We start from the raw sequence: 19,322 nt of genomic DNA, 5'->3' as shown, positions 1-19,322 counted from the left end.
AATAATGACCATCTTTGGTGGGAAAGTAGCAGTGTTCCATGCACCTTTGGCATTTAGTCATGCCGGCCACATGACCACAGAGACGTCTTTGGACAGCGCTGTCTCTTCGGCTTTGAAACGGAGATGAGCATCGCCCCCTAGAGTCGGGAACGACTAGCATATATGTACGAGGGGAACCTTTACCTTTACTTTAAACATTGGGTATAATTATAGAGTTTACCTAGGATGAAAGCCCAAGCATCTAGAGTGAATAATTTGTAGACCCACACAATCTGTATTAGAACCCAGTTTGTTCTTTTCTCCCTATTTTTCCATAAGGATGGGGTGTGGAGCACTCAACTACCGAGAACAGGCTTTGGAAATAGATCTGAAAACAGGTGGCCTTTCTGTTAGTCCACATATCAGTGTAGATGACTCCCATCTGGACATGTATGAACAGGTGAGTCCATTCCCAGTTAAGGTCTGGTCAGTTGCACATGGATAACCACCTAAATTTTGCTGAGACAGAATTGCCAATTAGGAAACCTCAAGATTAAACTCTTACCCTAATTCAATAAGTGGCATCCTTCTCTTATCTAACTAGTTCTTAATTCTTTCACTTGCTTTTTTTTCTCTTTGTTTTCCTAATTCCCTCACTATTTGCAATATGAGGATAATAAGTCGGGTCTACCAGTCAGCAATGTTGTAACAATTGTTTTGCAAATAATATGGGACTAGTGCATTTGGAATAGAAAGTGCAATATCCATGGGGTGTGTTTAAGTTCTTAAGGCTCAGATGCTCTTCCATGCAAAAAACCAAGTCACTCTTCCATCGAAATTCAAGATGTAAAAGAAAATTCAACATTCATCTGGACAATTGGTTCTATTGCCAGTTCACTCTTACAATTAGGAAAGCAAGTAATGTGTGAAATTGCTTGATGATTATAATAGTGATAGAAGAAAATATTTGTAGCTGGGGTAGAAAACAAGGGGTCCTTGCTGCTGTCTGAGCTTGATTGCTTTCTTGCAGATGTTTTATTACCTAAACTAGGTGCACCAATGATGTTGCCTTCTTTGGCTAGTGAAATGTCTGCAAGAAAACAACCAATCTCAGAGAGCATCAAGGATTCCTCATTGATTATACCTTTCTTAAAGCTCATTGATTATACTTTTCTTAAAGCTGCTTTGTGATTTGTAAAGAATGTGATGCACTTGTTTTCCAAAATGCAACCTCTACACTCCAACAGCAAAATGTCAGAAGGACAGCTTAGCCCAGCATGTTCATTTTTCTGTTTTTTCCTAAACAGGGGAAGCAATAACAAGCAGGTAAACTTGGGTCAAAATTGCTTCTCTTCCTCTCCGACTTCTTTTGACTTCTTATGAATCCGATGTCACGCTTGGAGGACATCTTTGTATTGGGCCTCAAGCCTGCCACATACTAAACATTTTCTACTGTGGGAAATTGGAAGGGGTGGTGGTGGTGGTATGGAGCATGGGAGATATGTAGCCATAATAACATTCCTTCTCAGAGTTTCAAGGTCATTTTGTCCCTGCACCTGGACTGACGTGGATGGGAGGAATCTTCCTTCGTGACAGTGGCTGATTGGGCCATGTGATGATGGACATGTGGGTACTGGGGCAGGGTCTTGAACTTCCTTTTGGATGGGGAAAACCTGGAAGCTTTCAGATTCAGGTTTTCCCAGATGTGCCAAAATGGCTTCTTTAATGAATTTGAATTTTGAGGAACCTCTAGCCTCGGATTCTTATTTGATGGAGGATGCTATTTGGAGCCCTGACCTCCGACATGTTTCAAAGTGTGTGCAGTTCAGGGCTTTGGAAGATTGGATTACTGTTTCAGGAGAGGAAGTGACTTACACATGTTGGACAAACTGTTTGTCAGGTTCATTGAGATCTTAAGTTGAATTCCTATTGAAATAATGATCATTAGGATTTGTGAATAGAACTGGGGAAGGCAGGGTTTGGACTTGGTGTAAACAGACTCTTCCAGTTTTGAATGTGGAATAACTTAGAGTAAGCCATTAGTGGGTAGGAGATTTACATCTACAATTTTTTTTTTGTGCTTTAGTAAATTGGATTTCAGTTTTGGATTGTAATTTCACAACTACTATTTGCATTTTTTTAAAATGCAAGAATCCCATGTTTGCCTTCTTAAATAATTTCCCTGGGTATATTTGCTTTATTTTTTCATTTATTCCTAAAATGTATTTCTTCTTTAGGGTGTGATCTTTTCTTCATTGTGCCTGGATAGAAACCTGCCTGACATGATGCATCTCTGGACTGAAATATTCAACAAGTAAGGTCCATTTTAGTGAACAACGTTGTTGTTGTTAGTTGTATGTCTGACCCATCACAATCCCATGGACAACGTTCATCCAGGCCTTCCTGTCCTCTACCATCTTCTGGAGTCTATTTAAAGTCACATCGACTGCTTTGGCGACTCCTTCCAGCCACCTCATTCTCCGTCGTCCCTTTCTTCTTTTGCCCTCAATCTTTCCCAGCATTGGACTCTTCTCCAGTGAGTCCTTCCTTCTCATTAGGTGGCCAAAGTATTTGAGTTTCATCTTTAGGATCTGGCCTTCTAAAGAGCAGTAAAGGTTGATCTCCTCTAGGACTGACCAGGAACAATATTTTTAAGTAATTAAAGTTGTATATTTCCTTGTTTGTGTATTCAAATTTATTATCTGCCCAGCTTCAATGGATAGCTACAGTAGTAATACAAAACACCTTAGTAAATAACTTCATATTGGTGGATACATATTAGTTGATTGATTGAGCAATGCTCCTTTTGGCAGGTGTTTTAATTAAGAGGAAGAGAAGGCCAATAATTGTCTTGGGTGGAGGATTGCTGGTGCTTTGAACCCCTATAAAGAGAGTAAAGATGGAATGAATGGAATTAGATCTCCACTCATATGGTCCCAAACATAATGGCTATTAGTGAGAGAGTTACTGTTAGTAAACCTTTGATGAAACTTGCCAGTTTAGTCTTGCATCTTATTTGTAACAGAACTCCCTTTTGTCCTTTCTCCATTCTTTTTTTTTTTTTGCAGCCCTCATTTTGAAGATGAAGAGCATTTCAAAGTCTTGGTTAAAATGACGGCTCAAGAGCTTTCAAACGGCATCCCTGACTCTGGACATAATTATGCCTTAATTAGAGCAAGCAAGACTCTGAACCTTGCAGGAGAATTGCAAGAAATGTTTTATGGCATGGAGCAGGTGAAATGAGAGGAAAAGGGTTTGATACATCTGGCATTAGAAAATGGGAAGATGCCCTTATGTGTGGCCCAGGTCTGCCCATTAAGTTTGTTCCCAGTGTCTGGTTTGTTTCTTTTCCCACTAGCCGATAACCCGGTGTTGCCCGGGTATTTATTTATAGGGGGAAATGTCCAGACGTAATGCCTAATGTTGGATTTTCCCCTTTACCAGAGGGAGCCCCCTTGTGGAGTACTGTGAAGCTTGCAAGAGCAATTTCTCCCTGAGCCCTGATTTCGGCAACAATTAAATTAGTTGAAAATGTTTTCCCTGTGACCCAAGAAGTAATTTCTAATGTTGGGTTTTCCCCTTTACCAGAGAAAGCCCCCTTGTGGAGTACTGTGAAGCCGATACCACGGCAACTTCACTGCACTGAACAGTAGAAGCCATTTAAGGCAGTACAGTAGAACCCATTTTAAGGCACAACACGCTGTATCTTAACCGAACAGGATGTTAGGGTTGTCTTACCCCCACAGTATTTGTTTCCAGAGAGTAAGTCATCTGTGTACCAAGTTTGGTTGAAATTGCTTGAGAGTTATGCTGGAATACACACACACGCACACAAACATCCATTTTTAAATATATAGATTGAATTGGAGATGCTCAAGACTGAATGGACATTCTGCATATGAAGAGGGTCTTCTGTCTTAGTCGAAGCATCATCAAAGACTCCAGGTGTCCTCATGGAGGACCAGTCTCCTTTACAGTATAATTTTTCTTTCTAGTAAGGGATGAATTGCTGATCTTTTCAGGGGAAACCCAGAATCTCAGCTGCTAGCTAGTCAGTCCAGTGTAGGCACATAATTAGTGATTAAGGCCCTCAAAGCATTTAAGTACTCATTATAAACAATCTTCCTGTGATATTTTTAGTTGCATTAATGAAACATAGGGATTAATCCAGGGGTGAAAGCTACTGGTTTGGACTGGTTCATCTGAACCGGTAGTAAAAAATGCTACTGGTTCAGGCGAAGCAGTATTTCTGACGATCAGCTGTGATGCACGATTTATATTAGCTGGAATCGTTGGATTTTCTGCTTTCTAGCTAATTTAAATTACGTGGCACAGAGGATTTCCCCCTCCCTCTCGCTGTTCTACTTACCTTTGCAGAGTTGGAAGCCTTCAAAATGTTCTTTTTTTAGTGCTGCGTGGGTGCACCTCAGGCATGTATGCTCGGTAGCAGACTCACCGAACCAGTAGCAGACTTCAGAGGATTTCACCGCTGCCTTAACCTACAATCATTCAGTCAAAGTTACAATGGCACTGAAAAAAGCAACTTGAAACTAGTTCTTAAATTTAACAATTGTTACATCCCCACAGAATTCAGTTACTTGGCAATCAATGTGTATTTATGATGCTTTCAGCATCCTGGAGATCCAGTGATTACCATTTTTTTCCAATCTCAGTTGGCTTCCAAAATGCAAAGTCAGTGGAGAAGCTTATCTATGCTTTTGTTCTTAATTCTCTTTTCCATCCTTTTTCTATTCAGGTGAAACTGATGAAGCGAATTGCAGAAATGGCAGACATTAAGTCTGTGCTCCGAAAATTGCCACGCATCAAGAAATACCTTTTAAATAGTGACAACCTGCGGTGAGTTGGGATTCATCCTTGTAATCCTTGCAGGTACCACTGAATATGCCATGATGTCAAAGTTCAGCCAATCATGATTTCTAACTGAATCCTAAAAACTTCAGTTTTAAAAGAACTATAATAAAATTTACCCTCTGGTTAGGTTAATATAGCACAAATTTGGAGTCATCCATCATCGTTGGAGTCCGTCCCTAGATGATGACCTGGTTCCTAGCCTCACAAGTTTGAAAAACTGCTAATTGATTGTAGACCTCAATTGTATAGTTGCTTTGTGCCCAGATATTTCCATTGGTGAAAATCTAATATCTAAATAACATTATGAGCAGCTGTGGCACAGTGGTTAGAGTGCAGTGCTACAGGCTACTCCTGCTAACTGCAATTTGGCAGTTCAAGTCTCACTGGCTCAAGGTTGACTCAGCCTCTTCCATCCTATTGAAGTGGGTAAAATGAGGACCAGATTGTTGGGGGCAATAGGCTGACTCTGTAAACCACTTAGAGAGGGCTGTAAAACACTGCAAAGTGGTATATAAGTGCTATTGCTATTGGTTGACTAAAGCAAGGAAGTTCTGAAGAAGTTTCTTGAATTGTTATGTGTAGGACTTCAAACTGAAGAGAAAATAAATGTTGTGGCCTGCCAGTGGCCAGCAGAGCTGGGAGCAGATTTGGACAGTGAGGAGGTTGAGGAGGATCATGGACCAGTCCTGGAGTCTGGGGAAAGGCTCTGTGTTGGAGGCAGAGAGGGTCCCAGGGCCATATGCCAGTAATGCCATCGGAATCAGACATCAGTGAGGCAGACGAACAGCTGGAGCCTGTTCCCAGTGTGCACATGGACAGAGTTGCCCATGCGCACGAAGGGAACAGCTAAAGAACAGGGGTCGACCTGGGAGAAAAGCCACAAATGGCTGATGAATGGCTCCTCCCAGAGGAAATAAAAGAGGAGTGAAAGGGGAGCGGCATTTTCAGAAGACAATTAGTTCATTTAATTGGTTTTGAGACTCCTTGCCACGTTTTGCAGATATTGGACTGTCAGCTCCAAACCAGATAAGCTCTGTGACTATAAATCCTTCCTTGAAAGATTTTGCTGGCTGTGAATGAGCAGAATTCACAGTAAATTAATATAAGGGGTTTTTCTCGGGACAAGGAGTTTGTGTCATGCCTTGGTTAGAACAATAAGTTCAGATTCCATTTTAAGATTATTGCCTTGAGAATGCAAATGCCAGGAGTCTACATTTCTAGGAAGACCTTTCTAACTAAATTTGAATTTCATGACTTCTAATTCTGCCAGCTTTCTCAAAAAAAATAATCATTTAGGAGATGAAATTTTAGGACTTGAGTACCATCAACAACAGCATTAGCCTGCCTGCCATTCAGTCCACTGGCATCTGTTGTTTCCTGGAAGCAGTATTTTTGTGAGATTGTTGGCTTTGAATATGTTGGTCTGTATACTCAATATTTTTTTTAAGTTTGACCTTGAAACTGACAAACAATCCAAACATTTGCTTCTCCTTTGGAGCTTAAAGATAACAGAAGTCTCATTCACTCAATCATCCTTGTTCTCTGCAGCTTTCAAGCTGGGAAGAAAATTGGTTTCTCGTTATATTCATTAGAGGCCATGTTGTACTCACTATAGCCGCTGTGCAATAAGGAATAGTTTAAGCTTCCTCAAGTTTTGAAACATCCATCATTCTTACTAAGAATCCATAATTTAATTTGGACAAAGGGATTGGGAGAAGCATAGATGGCCTCCATAAGGTGACCATGCTCTCTGCCTCCTGCCCCTCAAAAATAATAAGACCTCCCTGAAAATAAGGCTAAGTGCTTATCTCAGAGGACAAAAGAAAAGACCCTGTCTTGGTTTCAGGGAAACACAGCAGACATTAAAATACAAACTAATAAAGAAAAAAGATGAGGGGAATAACAGGACAAGTTAAAAAGTGGGAGGGAATACATCAGATATCAAACAAAAATGATCTCCAACTTTTTTTAGTACAGAAATATTAGGATATGATAGTTTTAAGATTAAATGATTAATCAATATTAAAATACTCTTAAAATACTAATAATACATTAGTATATTAATACTAATAAATATTAGATAATGGCGTTAAATAATGCTGTTATTATTGTTAATAGATTAAATTCTAGTAACATTCTAAAAGACCAATATTCATAATGCATTTCTCTTCATTTTTAATCTAACACATAATGAATTGTCAAATATGAATAATTGTTTATTTGAATATTTCTCTAATCAAATCAGATGGCTGAATTTCTTTGGGTGAAAATAACACACATTCCTCCCACGCAGATGTGCAGTGAATGCTACACCTCAGCAGATGCCAGTTGTCACAAAAGCTGTGGAAAATTTTGTCCTGGGAATTGCCAGAAGTAAAAAGGAACGGAAGCCTGTCCGTCCTCACATAATTGAGGTAATGGAGGAAACTAAATTAAAATAAAAAGGTAAAGATTTTCCTGTACGCTGCGAGGAGAATCCAAACATGGGTTAAATTCTGTCTGACTGCCCTGGACTGAATTGAAAGATCTTTAACCACGCCTCCTCTTCCATCTACTCAGATTTTTCAATTCAGTTCTAGCCCAATGGACATGTTTTCAGTGGTTCCAGAATATCAACAGAAATTTAACCTTAACTTGGACTTTCCACCCAAATTCTTCTTCATTCTGCAAAGAAATAAGGTCTGCCTTTCAGTTTTGTGTTTGAGTCTATTGCTGCTATTTGTTGCCGCGCTTGTCCCGGGCTTCTCTGAGCGCACGTTGTCCCTTTAAATTGCTGGGCGATGCGAGCCAGCTTGCCGCGATCAGAGGTCAGTGGCGTGAGGGCCCAGCCATTTGCGATATACCTGAGCGTTTGGCGCGACGGTCAGTGGTGCTAGGACCCAGCCATTCGCGCCATCGCTTTGCAAATTTGAATTTTGCCGCCGTTTTTCCAGCAGTTAGTCATCACGGTGGCCATTTTGGTTAAGGGACAAACTTTAAGTGACCATTTTGTTTGCAGTTTTGCCGCGTTAGTGAGTCAGCATTGGAGAGTGGTGGCAGTGCGACTTGTTCTGTCTGGCAATCAGGCGGTCAGTCACTTCCCCCCTCCCACTGATTGTTAATCATTAACAGTGAGGTGTTGGTCCTTGCCTTAGGCCTCCCTCCCTCCAGCTGTTAACCCTGCAGGTGCTGAGAGATTGGATCTCGCCCCAGAGGTTTCCTCGTGGCAGCACCAGCTTTATTACTCATTTCAGCCATCAATCTTCACGACTCTGAATCAGCAGCTGCAGCTACCCTCACATCCCCAACTGTGTTCCAGATGGTGAGTGGTGACCAGACAACTTTTCTTCACAACATAATGGCAGACAACGCTAATCAAGGCAACCAGGGCCTTCTAGCATCAGGAGCCTTACCAGACAGGCAGAGCAAAGCAGCCTCAGAGGCCCTCAGCAGACACAGCCAGGCTGGGGGAAAGAAAGGAACAAAGCACCAAGACCAAGTTGCCCCCAGGCGCCAAAAAGCACCAGAGAAACAACCTGAACAAGCCCAGCAACAACCGGTGGCTAGTTTTCCAATTCCTGCAGTGGGATTACCAGAGGCCCCAGCTCCTACTAATCAGGACACACCACGGTTGGATAGTGAGGACGAGGGCCAGGAATTTTCATCAGATGACTACTCTGAGTCACTTAACTCCCCTAGACCATCCATGGGTGAGAATGCTGACTTGTTTCAGTGCTCCTTGGAAGGAGAGGATTCTCCTCCAGTTTTATCACTGGCTCAACATCCTCTGCCCCACCGGGCCACTAAGCATAGGCAGCCTGTAGAAGATCAAGGGCCAGCCCTCTCCTCGGAAATGCAGGAGGTTATCACCAAGGACATATCCCAGGGTATTGCAGAGGGTCTCAAGCAATGTGCCAAGCGACGTTGCAGGGTCAGGTCTTCTTCCTCTAAGGCCGTTCCTTCAGATGCTCCCCAGAGATCCGTCTCTCTCCATTTCTCGCTGGACAGCGAGAATTCAGCTGTGGATGAGAAAATCTTTCCAGAACAGGAGTTCTCCGGGGACAAGGAAGCTGTCATGCATAAACCAGCCTTCACTGGTTTGTTTAAACATGCTTTGTTCAAGACAATCTTGAAGAAGGCCAAAGCAGCCACCTGTAAGGGAGTAACTGCCACGGACCTGGCGAGAGTAGACCCATCACACCCTAGCGAAGGACTCTTTGAGGAACTGGTTGTTCCCCAGGAGATTGTGCCAGTTCCTAAATTATTTCTGAACGTAGTGCAGTGCCAGTGAACCCAGTGGGTTCAACCGGACACTCTAGCCACGCCTGGTAGCAGTGATAAAAAGCTCTATATGATGGATGCCTTCCTGGAGGATTCATTAAAATTGCCTCAGGTGGATCCTCCGGTACAAGCCCTTACATCCTCCTCAGTCTTGCCTCCTGACCTATTAAAGGGCTTGAAAGTGGAGGATAAGAGATCTGAAAAGGCTTGTCACAAGACCCATCAGCCGGCTGCCTAAGCCATCAAGACAGCCACTTCAGTGTCCTTTATGTCCAGGGCCTCTCTCCTTTTGCTCAGACAAGCTCTGCTAAGCTTCTAGCAGGGGATACCAAATTGAGGCTGCTTTGCTAGCCTGTCTGGTGTCTGAAAACACCAGGTGAGGGTTTTTTTTCCAATCCCTTTTCAGACCCTTTTCAGTCTGGTTTCAGGCCTGGATACTGCACCGAAACCGCCTTGGTTGCACTGACCGATGATCTCTGGCGGGCCAGGGATAGAGGACATTCCTCTATCCTAGTGCTCCTTGACCTCTCAGCGGCCTTCGATACCATCGACCATGGTATCCTGCGACGGTTGGAAGAGGTGGGAGTGGGAGGCACTGTTTTACAGTGGTTCTCCTCTTACCTATCCGACAGGTCGCAGTCGGTATTGGTTGGAGGGCAAAGGTCGATCCCTAGGCCCCTTAAATATGGGGTGCTGCACGGCTCGGTCTTGTCCCCCCTCCTATTCAATATCTACATGAGATCATTCATCGGCACAGGATTAAATACCATCAATATGCGGATGATACACAGCTGTATCTCTCCACCCTGTGTCAGCTTAACGTAGCGGTGGAAGTGATGTGCCAGTGCCTGGAAGCTGTCAGGGTCTGGATGGGAGTGAACAAACTTGCACTCAATCCTGACAAGACCGAGTGGCTGTGGATGTTGCCCCCCAAGGACAGCCCAGATAGTCCATCCCTAAGCCTGGGGGGTGAAAATTTACACCCCTCAGAGAGGGTCCGCAACTTGGAGGTCCTGCTGGATCCGCAGCTGATGTTAGAACATCACTTGTCGGCTGTGACCAGGGGGGCCTTTGCCCAGGTTCGCCTGGTGCACCAGTTGCGGCCCTATTTGGATGGGGAGGCACTTCAAACAGTCACTCATGCCCTCGTCACCTCAAGGCTTGACTACTGTAATACGCTCTACATGGGGCTGCCCCTGAAAAGTGTTTGGAGACTACAACTAGTCCAAAATGCAGCCGTGCGAGCGATACTGGGTGTACCAAAATACACCCGCATTACACCTATCCTCCGCGAGCTGCACTGGCTCTCTATCGGTCTCCGAGCGCGATTCAGGGTGCTGGTTATTGCCCTACATGGCCTGGGACCCGGATATATGCGAGACCGTCTTCTGCCACATACCTCCCAAAGGCTGATAAGATCGCACAGGGTGGGCCTTCTCCAGGTGCCGTCAGCCAGACATTGTCGGCTGGCGGCTCCCAGGGGAGGGCCTTCTCTGTAGCCACTCTGACCCTATGAAATGAACTACCCCCAGAGATCCGGACCCTACCCATTCTCATGGCCTTCCGAAAGGCTATCAAAACCTGGCTATTCCGGCAGGCCTGGGGCGGTTGACCTCATGACTGAGGTCCAGCCCCGACTAGATTGGGTTCATGATGTGGTTTTTTTAATCTGTTTTCCTCCGGTTTTTTTTTAATTCTTTACTTTTCTAAAATTTATTTTCTGTAAAGCCGCCCAGAGTCCTTCAGGCTTGGGCGGCCCATAAATTTATTAAATCAAATCAAATCAATGTCTGAAATGAATAATTAAGCCAGGGCTGCCACAAGGAAACCTCTCGGGCGATATTCCAACCTCCCAGCGCCTGCAGGGTAAACAGCTGGAGAGAGGGAGGCCTAAGACAAGGACCAACACATCGCTGTTAGTGATCAATTAACAATCAGTGGAGGGGAGCGACTGACTGCCGGATTGCCGGACAGAACAATCCGCACTGCCACCACTCTCCAATGCTGACTCACTAATGAAAGGGAAAAACACGGCAAAACTGCAAACAAAATGGTCGCTGGAAGTTTTTCCCTTAACCAAAACGGCCACCGTGATGACTAACTGCTTGAAAAATGGTGCCAAAATTCAAATCTGCAAAGCCATGCCGTGAACAGTTGGGTCCTCGCACCATTGACCGTCGCACCAAACACTCAAGTATATCGCAAGTGGCTGGGCCCTCACGCTGCTGACCGCTGCGCGAAGATAAAGAGCGATTGCGGGGGCTCCCAAGCCGGCTCGCATCACCCAGCAATTTAAAGGGACAGCACGCACCCGGAGAAGTCTGGGACAAGCTCCGGCAGCAAATAGCAGCAATAGACTCAAATACAAGAACTGAAAGGAGACCTTATTTCTTTGCAGAATGAAGAAGAATTTGGTTGGAAAGTCCAAGTTAAGGTTAAATTTCTGTTGATATTCTGGAACCACTGAAAACGTGTCCATTGGGCTAGAACTGAATTGAAAAATCTGAGGAGCCGGAAGAGGAGACGTGGCTAAAGATCTTTCAATTCAGTCCAGGGCAATCAGACAGAATTTAACCCATGCTTTGATTCTCCTCGCAGCGTACAAAAAAGGACCCTTCAGGTAAGCCAGTGGTCATTCCCCTCGGACATATGTGCTAGTCGTTCCCGACGCTAGGGGGTGGTGCTCATCTATGTTTCAAAGCCGAAGATCCACACAAAGAATTTGTCTTTGAATGAATTAGAAGATACAAGAACATGCTTCTCATTTCCTTTCCCTACATCAGCCTACTCCAGTTTAACACCTGTGGCCTGTTGCTTAAGAGTCTAGGACAATTCATCATGGCCAACTCACCTTGACTGTTTTGCCATGGCCATCTTGCCGTTGTCAACTCATCACAGCCACTCTGTTACGCAAGAACTCCACTCGGGATAAGTCAATGCAATAAACATTATCTACCACTGTTGTTGTTTTTTTTACATTATTTCCATTCACAAACATGGAAATTATGTTAAAGAAACAGTGGTTGATAACATTTTGTTGAATTGTTTCCCATAGAATTTTCCATGGTGAATTGTTCTGTGCCAAGTTGATTACAGTGAGCTGTCCTGTAATGAGTTGACTACATTGAAATCTCTATGCCAAATTGAATATGACGAGATGGCCATGGTGAAATCACTGTGTTGAGTTGGCCATGGCGAATTGTACCATTCCACTGCTTGGGAATACGTCCAGATAGTCCTTGACTTATGACAACAACTGAGCCCAAAATTTCTATTGCGAAGCAATTGTTGGGTAAGTTTTGCCTTATTTTTACATTTTTTTTGCCACAATTGTTAAGGAATCACTGCTGTTTTCATGTAGTCATTAAGCAAATCTGGGTTCCCTCATTCACTTTGCTGGTTGGAAGCCAGTTGAGAAGGATACAAATAATGCTCAGATGACCCAGGACACTACAACTGCTATAAATACATTTGCAGTTGCCAAATACATGGATTTTGATCATGTGACCATGGGGATGCTGCAAAAGTCATGAGTGTGAAAACCATAAGTCACTTTTTGTAGTGCCCATTGTAACTTCGGTCATTAAACGAATGCTAATCAAGGATTACCTGTACAAATTCCTGTACCTGTACCTCTCATGGAGAGTCTTTATCTTTAATACCAGCTATTAAGGATCTCCAGATCTTGGAAGACTAATCAAGGTTGCACCTGGTTAGTATTTTAGTTTGAAGTCACTAGGCCAGGGGTCAGCAACCCATGGCTCTGGAGCAGTGGTGGGTTGCAGACGGTACGTCCCGGTACGGGCGTACTGGTGTCTGCCTGGAGCACCGAGTACTGTTCCGGTACAGTGCTTTGGAGGGCCCGCCTGCCCGCACAAGCTCCTTACCTGTCTTTAAAGTCTTTGGTGCTTCAGCGCAGGTGCAAAGTGTGTACAGCGCCTGCATGACGCTCCGCCGAGCAGCTGGAGTGTCGCAGAGGCGTCTCTGGAAAGTAAGACGCATCCGCACGCTGCATGCGTTCATGTGGAGGACGCCAGGCTGGAACCCACCACTGCTCTGGAGCTGCATGTGGCTCTTTCATCCCTCTGCTGTGGATCCCTGTTGCCAGTCGGCTCCACAATAGATAGAGCTTTTGGTTAGGACAGGTAGAGGACCAAGGACAGTGGGCTAGAAGGAGACACTATGGTGGGGGAACCAGACTTGCAGTTGGCAGAGGAAAAAGAACCGTGCGCTAGGAGGAGACTCTATTATGGGAGAATCGAACACCCAGTTAGCTCCAGAATTGAATGGGGGCTTTTGGTTAGGACCTTTGTGACTCTTTGAGTGTTTAAGGTTGCTGACCCCTACACCAGACAGTCTCACAGCTGTAAGTTAGGCTGGGAAGTTAAAAAGCCAAACAATAACCAGAATAACTGTGGTAATTCAGTTCTCTACTGGCTTTGTGATGTGTTGATGTAAGAAACTGAGCTTTGATTGCTAGATAATATGCTTTCCTACAGATCTCAGTAAGACTGCATTATAACTGTACCTTTTCAACCGAATCTTGTATTTCTAGAAACCTTCAGATTCCAAGACGGCTAGCAGTGAGGCCGGTTCCCAGATCACAAGGAAGCTAATTACGGTGAGCCCGTTTTCTGTGACCTAAGTTATAATTACCGGATTCTTTTGGGGAAATAAGTAAGGCTTTGAAGAGAGAATATGAAGCTGGTCTTGCAACAATATCTTGATCAGTAGTTTCTAAAACAATTTCTTTTATTATATTTCTTTTTTATTTTATTTTTTATTTTTAATTTTCAAAACAAACACAACATATAAAAAATTTCCTTCTTTACATACTGTAGAAAGTGTATCAGTTGGTTACAAAAGACTTTCGTGCATCTCTTCCACAGTCATCAAGCATAATTCATATTAACTCAAGTATTTTAACTCAGATATTTATACATGTTACCGTCATCATACCTCCATTTTCATTTGACTATAATTGTTTAAATGTCCATCATAAAATATACCAAGATTTAATACATAACCACATACTGGCATTTCATTTACTATTTCTAAAATCCTCCAATAATACTGAATCCTCATGTCCTGTTCTAGCTAAGCATCCATAATATTTAATAACAAAGTTTTCTAATCCTCCTTTCCAAATCACTGTTTACAATTTACATCCAGTTTCCTTTTTTTGTACACACACACACACACACACTCATATGTTGTTATCATTATCCCTCCTTTATTTGACTATATCCTGTATTGTAACATTTCCCCCCTAATAATCAAGACTTAACTGAATCTAACTTGGTTCTTTTTTATTAGCCTTTATATATAATCCAAAAGGCTTTCTAATTTTCCTTTCATGGGTACCATTCAATATTCATATCCAATTATTACTTATCATAACACTACATATTGTATTCATTATTATCATTATCAATTATTTATTTAACTATCTATTGTCACTAAATTCCACTAGGTTTAACTAGTTTTAAATTATACACTTCCATCTATCAACCTGTATCTTTCCAGTAGCAAAACAGTCTCATGTCTTCTGCCATTTGTGGTGTCAGTCCTCTAATCATCTCCTTAATCAAATTTGTATGGACTCCTCTTAGCAACTCCTTGCTTATAAAATATCTCATGTAATTTTGATGCCCTTCTTCTGTTTCTTTAATAAGCTTATCTTTAATTGTCAGTAGTGTTATCAATGATATTGCTAATAAAATTTCTCTTAAATCCATAAATTCTTTTGTTTTTTCTTCTTCTGTGTCTTGTCATCTGGGGTAGAGTTCCCCTCCATTTAATTCCTCTTTCAGTATTCCAATCACCATAAATATCAGCACATTTAATTTCTTTATGGTCATTGTCCTCTTCAGTTTTTAGGATTCTAACCTCCACTTTTTCCACTTGTTAAACTTCTCCAACTTCTTCATCATATTTTACTGTTAGATGCTCTAAGTCTTCCAACTTCTCCGTCCTCTCAAATGTGTTTGATAATTTCTGAATTTCTAAGAATATCTTTTGCAGGCTTAAAGTTTCTTTCTGCTGTTGAAATTGTGCTATTATCTCCAGCTAACAAACACTGCTGCTCTAGCTTGGAAGGTTTTTACAAGATTAAGCATCGATTCACAATAAAGTTTTATTTTCACTTTTCTCTGGTTGAAGATATACTTCAAAGAGACATCTGTATGCTTTTCTTTTTATAACTCTCTATAAACAAGCAGTGAGATCTTGGAGTGCCAAGCCAGAATAAGGTGAGAAAAATAAGAGTCATTTGTTTCCAATACACAAACCTTCCAGCCTCCAAGTAGCAGTGTTATTGTTGCAATTTTCTTTGTTTCTTTTTGTATCTTTTTTGTATTTCAAGTTTTAAAAAGGTCTGATTCTTGAATGAGTTAGAAAAACACCCACGGTAATGAAAGAGGAGAATTTTAGTCCCTAGGTTACCAAGAATAATAAAAGAAAAAAAAATAGAAGAAGAAAACTTAATCCATTCATTTTAAAAGGCTTGCATAAATTCCATCCATGAACATAGTATTTAAAAAGTAAGATAACCCACTGTCCAAAACCATTCCAAACTTAATTCCGTCGCTTATTTCTTCTGTTTTCCAATTTAAATTAATATTAAGTTTTTTATAGGCAATCTCTTTTAAAACGGTAAAAATTCCTCACCAGCTGGGAACACTTTCTCTTTCCATATCCTTCCATTTTGGAGCCGCCCCAACTTCATCAGCCTTGGCTAGATTTTTTGTCGCCGGCTTGAAGAACTTCTCTTGCATCAATCAGGGACTTTGCAATGTCCCTGAGATCAGTAAGATATATTCTTCCTGTTCACCATATCTGTGGGACGGTTTAGGTCCGATTGGACCACCCAGTGACAAAAGGATTGGCTGTGGTCTCGGAGTATTGAGACTGCACGTCCGTATCGTCGTGACGTTGGCGCCTCCTCCTTTTATTATATTTCTGTATTTCTTTCTTATCCTGTAGAGGGCCTTCAAAGTGATATGCATAACAATTTAAGGGCTCACAAGTCTGATGGATGGTATAGAAATTGGATAAATTTTAAAATATTTATATGTTTATAAATGCGGGCAGGAAAAGGTAAAGGTATCTATTTAGAAGTGTCTGCTGTGCTTACCATCAGCATGGGCAAAATCAATATACGTATTCAAGAACAAAGCAAGGAAAAAGCTTCTAAAATTACTGCAAATCTAACAGTGTACAACTATCATATTTTTCGGACTGCAAGACGCTCCGGACTATAAAATCCATCTAACTTTTTTGGGGAGGAAAAGAAGAACAAAATATCTGCCTTGGCCTCCCACTATTCATCTGGCCCGTTCATCGCACCCTGTTCACTGCCCATTCACCGCGGCCCGTTCGCCACCACCCATTCGTTGCCACCGCAGCCTGGTCACTACCACTGCGGCCTGCTTGACATGGCCCATTCGCCGCGGCCCGTTTGCCACAGCCTGTTCGCTGCCGCAGCCCATTTAGCATGGCCCATTTGCCACCGCCGATCCCTGCTGCCTGGAACTGGCCAAAAATGTGACATGTGGAGGCCAAAAGCACGTGGTGCGGAGGCCAAAATTGCGACAAGCAGAAGCCAAAAAACGGCCAAAGGGTGGGGGCCGGCAAGTGGGCAGTGCTTCAGCAACATTCAGTGTATAAGACGCACCACAATTTTCACCCACTTTTTTTGAGGGGGAATGCGCCTTATACTACAAAAAGTATGATAATAATATTCATTAGGATCTGCTTGATAACTCCTCAGTTTTTAAGGTGACTACACGAATTTTAAAGTCCAGGCTCAAGACAGCTACTGAAAGAAAGATTTTTTTTTTTTTTTTAAAATTACAACTAAATTCTTTCTCTCAAGGGGAGGTGAGAGATTTTAGCCAAGAAGAGTCAGATTCTGGCAAGGACCCCTGATCCTAATTTCTTTTGTTCTTTGTTCTTTTGTTTCTCCTCTTCCTACTTCTCTTTTAGGATCCCACTTTTCAACCGTGTCAGATGAAGACCCATTTTTTGCTTCCCTTCCCTGTAAATTATGTGGGTGCTTGTGTTCGCACTGTGCCTTTCACGGCCCCAGACTATGCGAGGTAGGCAGAGAGATGTGCTATCCAGTCATACATGTGCAAATTAAGTTCATGTTGGAATGTAAAACATCACTTTTTGTGACTCTGGTGAGAATATAAATATAGATTTAAATGACGATGCTCTCTTGATTTATACTGCACAGTTGCAGACTCTGGACTCTTTTGAGATGCAAAGAGCATCATTATGTAGCAGATATATGCATCGATTTAAAGCCAGTTTGGTTCCAAACTACTTAAGGGTATAAACTGAATTCACGCAGAGTAAAATTTTACATGAGGCATCATGGAGATCCTTATCTATTGATTTCAGCATTCCATTTCCTGGTTATCACGTAGAGAGATTTGGGGGCATAATTTGTCTCTTGAGCTAAGACATAACAGAAATTCCTTGAATTTAGTTTATTGTGTGAAGTCAATTTTGTTAGAAAATCATGAGAGGGATCTTGGAGGCCTGGTGTACAATCACTTAAATATGAGCCAGCAGGGTGCAGCAGCTGCCATTAAATCCAACACGGTTCTAGGCTGCATAAACAGAGGGATAGAATCAAGATAACGTTAAATGTTAATACCACTTTATAATGCCTTGGTAAGGCCACCCTTGGAATACTGCATTCAGTTTTGGTCTCCATGATGTAAAAAAGATGTGGAGATTCTAGAAAGAGTGCAGAGAAGAGCAACAAAGATGATTAGGGGACTGGAGACTAAAACATATGAAGAACAGTTGCAGGAACTGGGTATGTCCAGTTTAATGAAACAAAGGACCAGGGGAGATGTGACAGTGGTGTTCCAATATCTTACTTGTATGTTGCTTATTCCAAAGTAATTAGAAACTTTCAACAAAGAATTACCCAAAATTGAAGGAAGGAAACGAGCCATTGCATGGCCTCCTACTCTTGATGGAACAACCAACCTTAACTCAAGGGAGCAGACTGGATCTTCATGAGGAGATATTCCATAATATAAGAGCGGTAGCTGAAAATATCTCCCAAGGCCTTGTCAGATAGCATTTTTGTATTGATGAGATCAGGAGATTGTTGGCCCTGCTTGATCTCATTGGGTAGATAACCCAATAAGGGGAAAGATGGCATCATGGATAACCTGGTCCAAGCTACGTAAGGCCCCGATTGTGACCACCAGCACTCTGAATCACACCCAAAAGCCAAGCAGCAACCAATGCAGTGCCCAAAGCTTTGGGGTCATATATTATAGCAGGATATACCCATCAAGAGTCTGGGTCAGTGGTTTCCGTTTATTTTTAGCCCTTAAACTTGTACAGATATCCTTGAATTATAACTGTTTAGTTTAAAATTACAACAGCACTGAAAAAAGTGACATGGCCATTTTTCACACTTAGAAATGTTGCAGCATCCCCCTGGCCCCCCAAAATCAGACATTTGGCAATTGACTCATATTTATGATGATTGCAATGTCCCGAGCTTGTATGATCATCTTTTGCAACCTTCTGGCAAGCAAAGGCAATGGGGAAGCCACTCATGTAATAACAACTGCAGTGATTCATTTAACAACGGTGGCAGGAAAGGTTGTAAAATGGGGCAAAACTCAACAACTGTCTCATTTAGAAACAGAAATTTTGGACTCAATTGTGGTTGTAATTCAAGGACTAAAAATTCTTTCACTAAGGATTGGAAAAAAAACCCTCACCTGGTGTTTTCAGACACCAGATATCAATCCAAAATTCCTAATAGCTGAAAACCAGGAAGCAATTTTCAGAAAGTGATCAGAAAAGGAATCGTGTAAACAATTTTTTTGGTTTGAGCCAAGTAGCTTTCCCTCCTCTCCCAGAGCTCTACAGCTGCTGGGGACTTGCACTTTTCTTGTGAGGAGAAAATATCTGGAGTCTGTGTGGTCAATCTCAAGTCCTCCACTTTTCCGAAGAGGAACTATAAAGAGCTGGTCAACTTGCCAAGTTTTCATTCTGCTATAGCAGTGATGGCTAATCTTTTTGTCCACACGTGCTGAAAATGCATGCACAAGTGCCTATATACTCATGCACTCAAAATGCAATGCACGCGCAACCCCCACACACTCTCTCACCTGTACATGCATACATGACCTCCCATGCTCCCCCCGTATGTCTGCACGACCCCCCTGTAC

The 19,322-nt window shown here is 42.4% G+C and overlaps 1 protein-coding gene across 1 annotated transcript in view; it reads left to right on the top strand.

Annotated features, from left to right (window-relative positions):
- PITRM1 (pitrilysin metallopeptidase 1) overlaps positions 1-19,322 on the top strand; it is a 59,462-nt gene that overhangs the window by 34,302 nt on the left and 5,838 nt on the right. Inside the window, exons 17-23 of the mRNA XM_032237077.1 lie at positions 319-439; positions 2,217-2,293; positions 3,048-3,213; positions 4,736-4,836; positions 7,145-7,265; positions 13,667-13,732; positions 17,098-17,210. Coding sequence (XP_032092968.1) covers positions 319-439; positions 2,217-2,293; positions 3,048-3,213; positions 4,736-4,836; positions 7,145-7,265; positions 13,667-13,732; positions 17,098-17,210 — 765 coding nt within the window. The remainder of the gene's footprint in view (positions 1-318; positions 440-2,216; positions 2,294-3,047; positions 3,214-4,735; positions 4,837-7,144; positions 7,266-13,666; positions 13,733-17,097; positions 17,211-19,322) is intronic.

The sequence above is a fragment of the Thamnophis elegans genome, chromosome Z, assembly GCF_009769535.1.
Source record: "Thamnophis elegans isolate rThaEle1 chromosome Z, rThaEle1.pri, whole genome shotgun sequence".
In the NCBI taxonomy this organism is placed as follows: Eukaryota; Metazoa; Chordata; class Lepidosauria; order Squamata; family Colubridae; genus Thamnophis; species Thamnophis elegans.
Note: the sequence above shows the minus strand (reverse complement) of the source record. Positions and strands in the feature narration are given on the sequence as shown.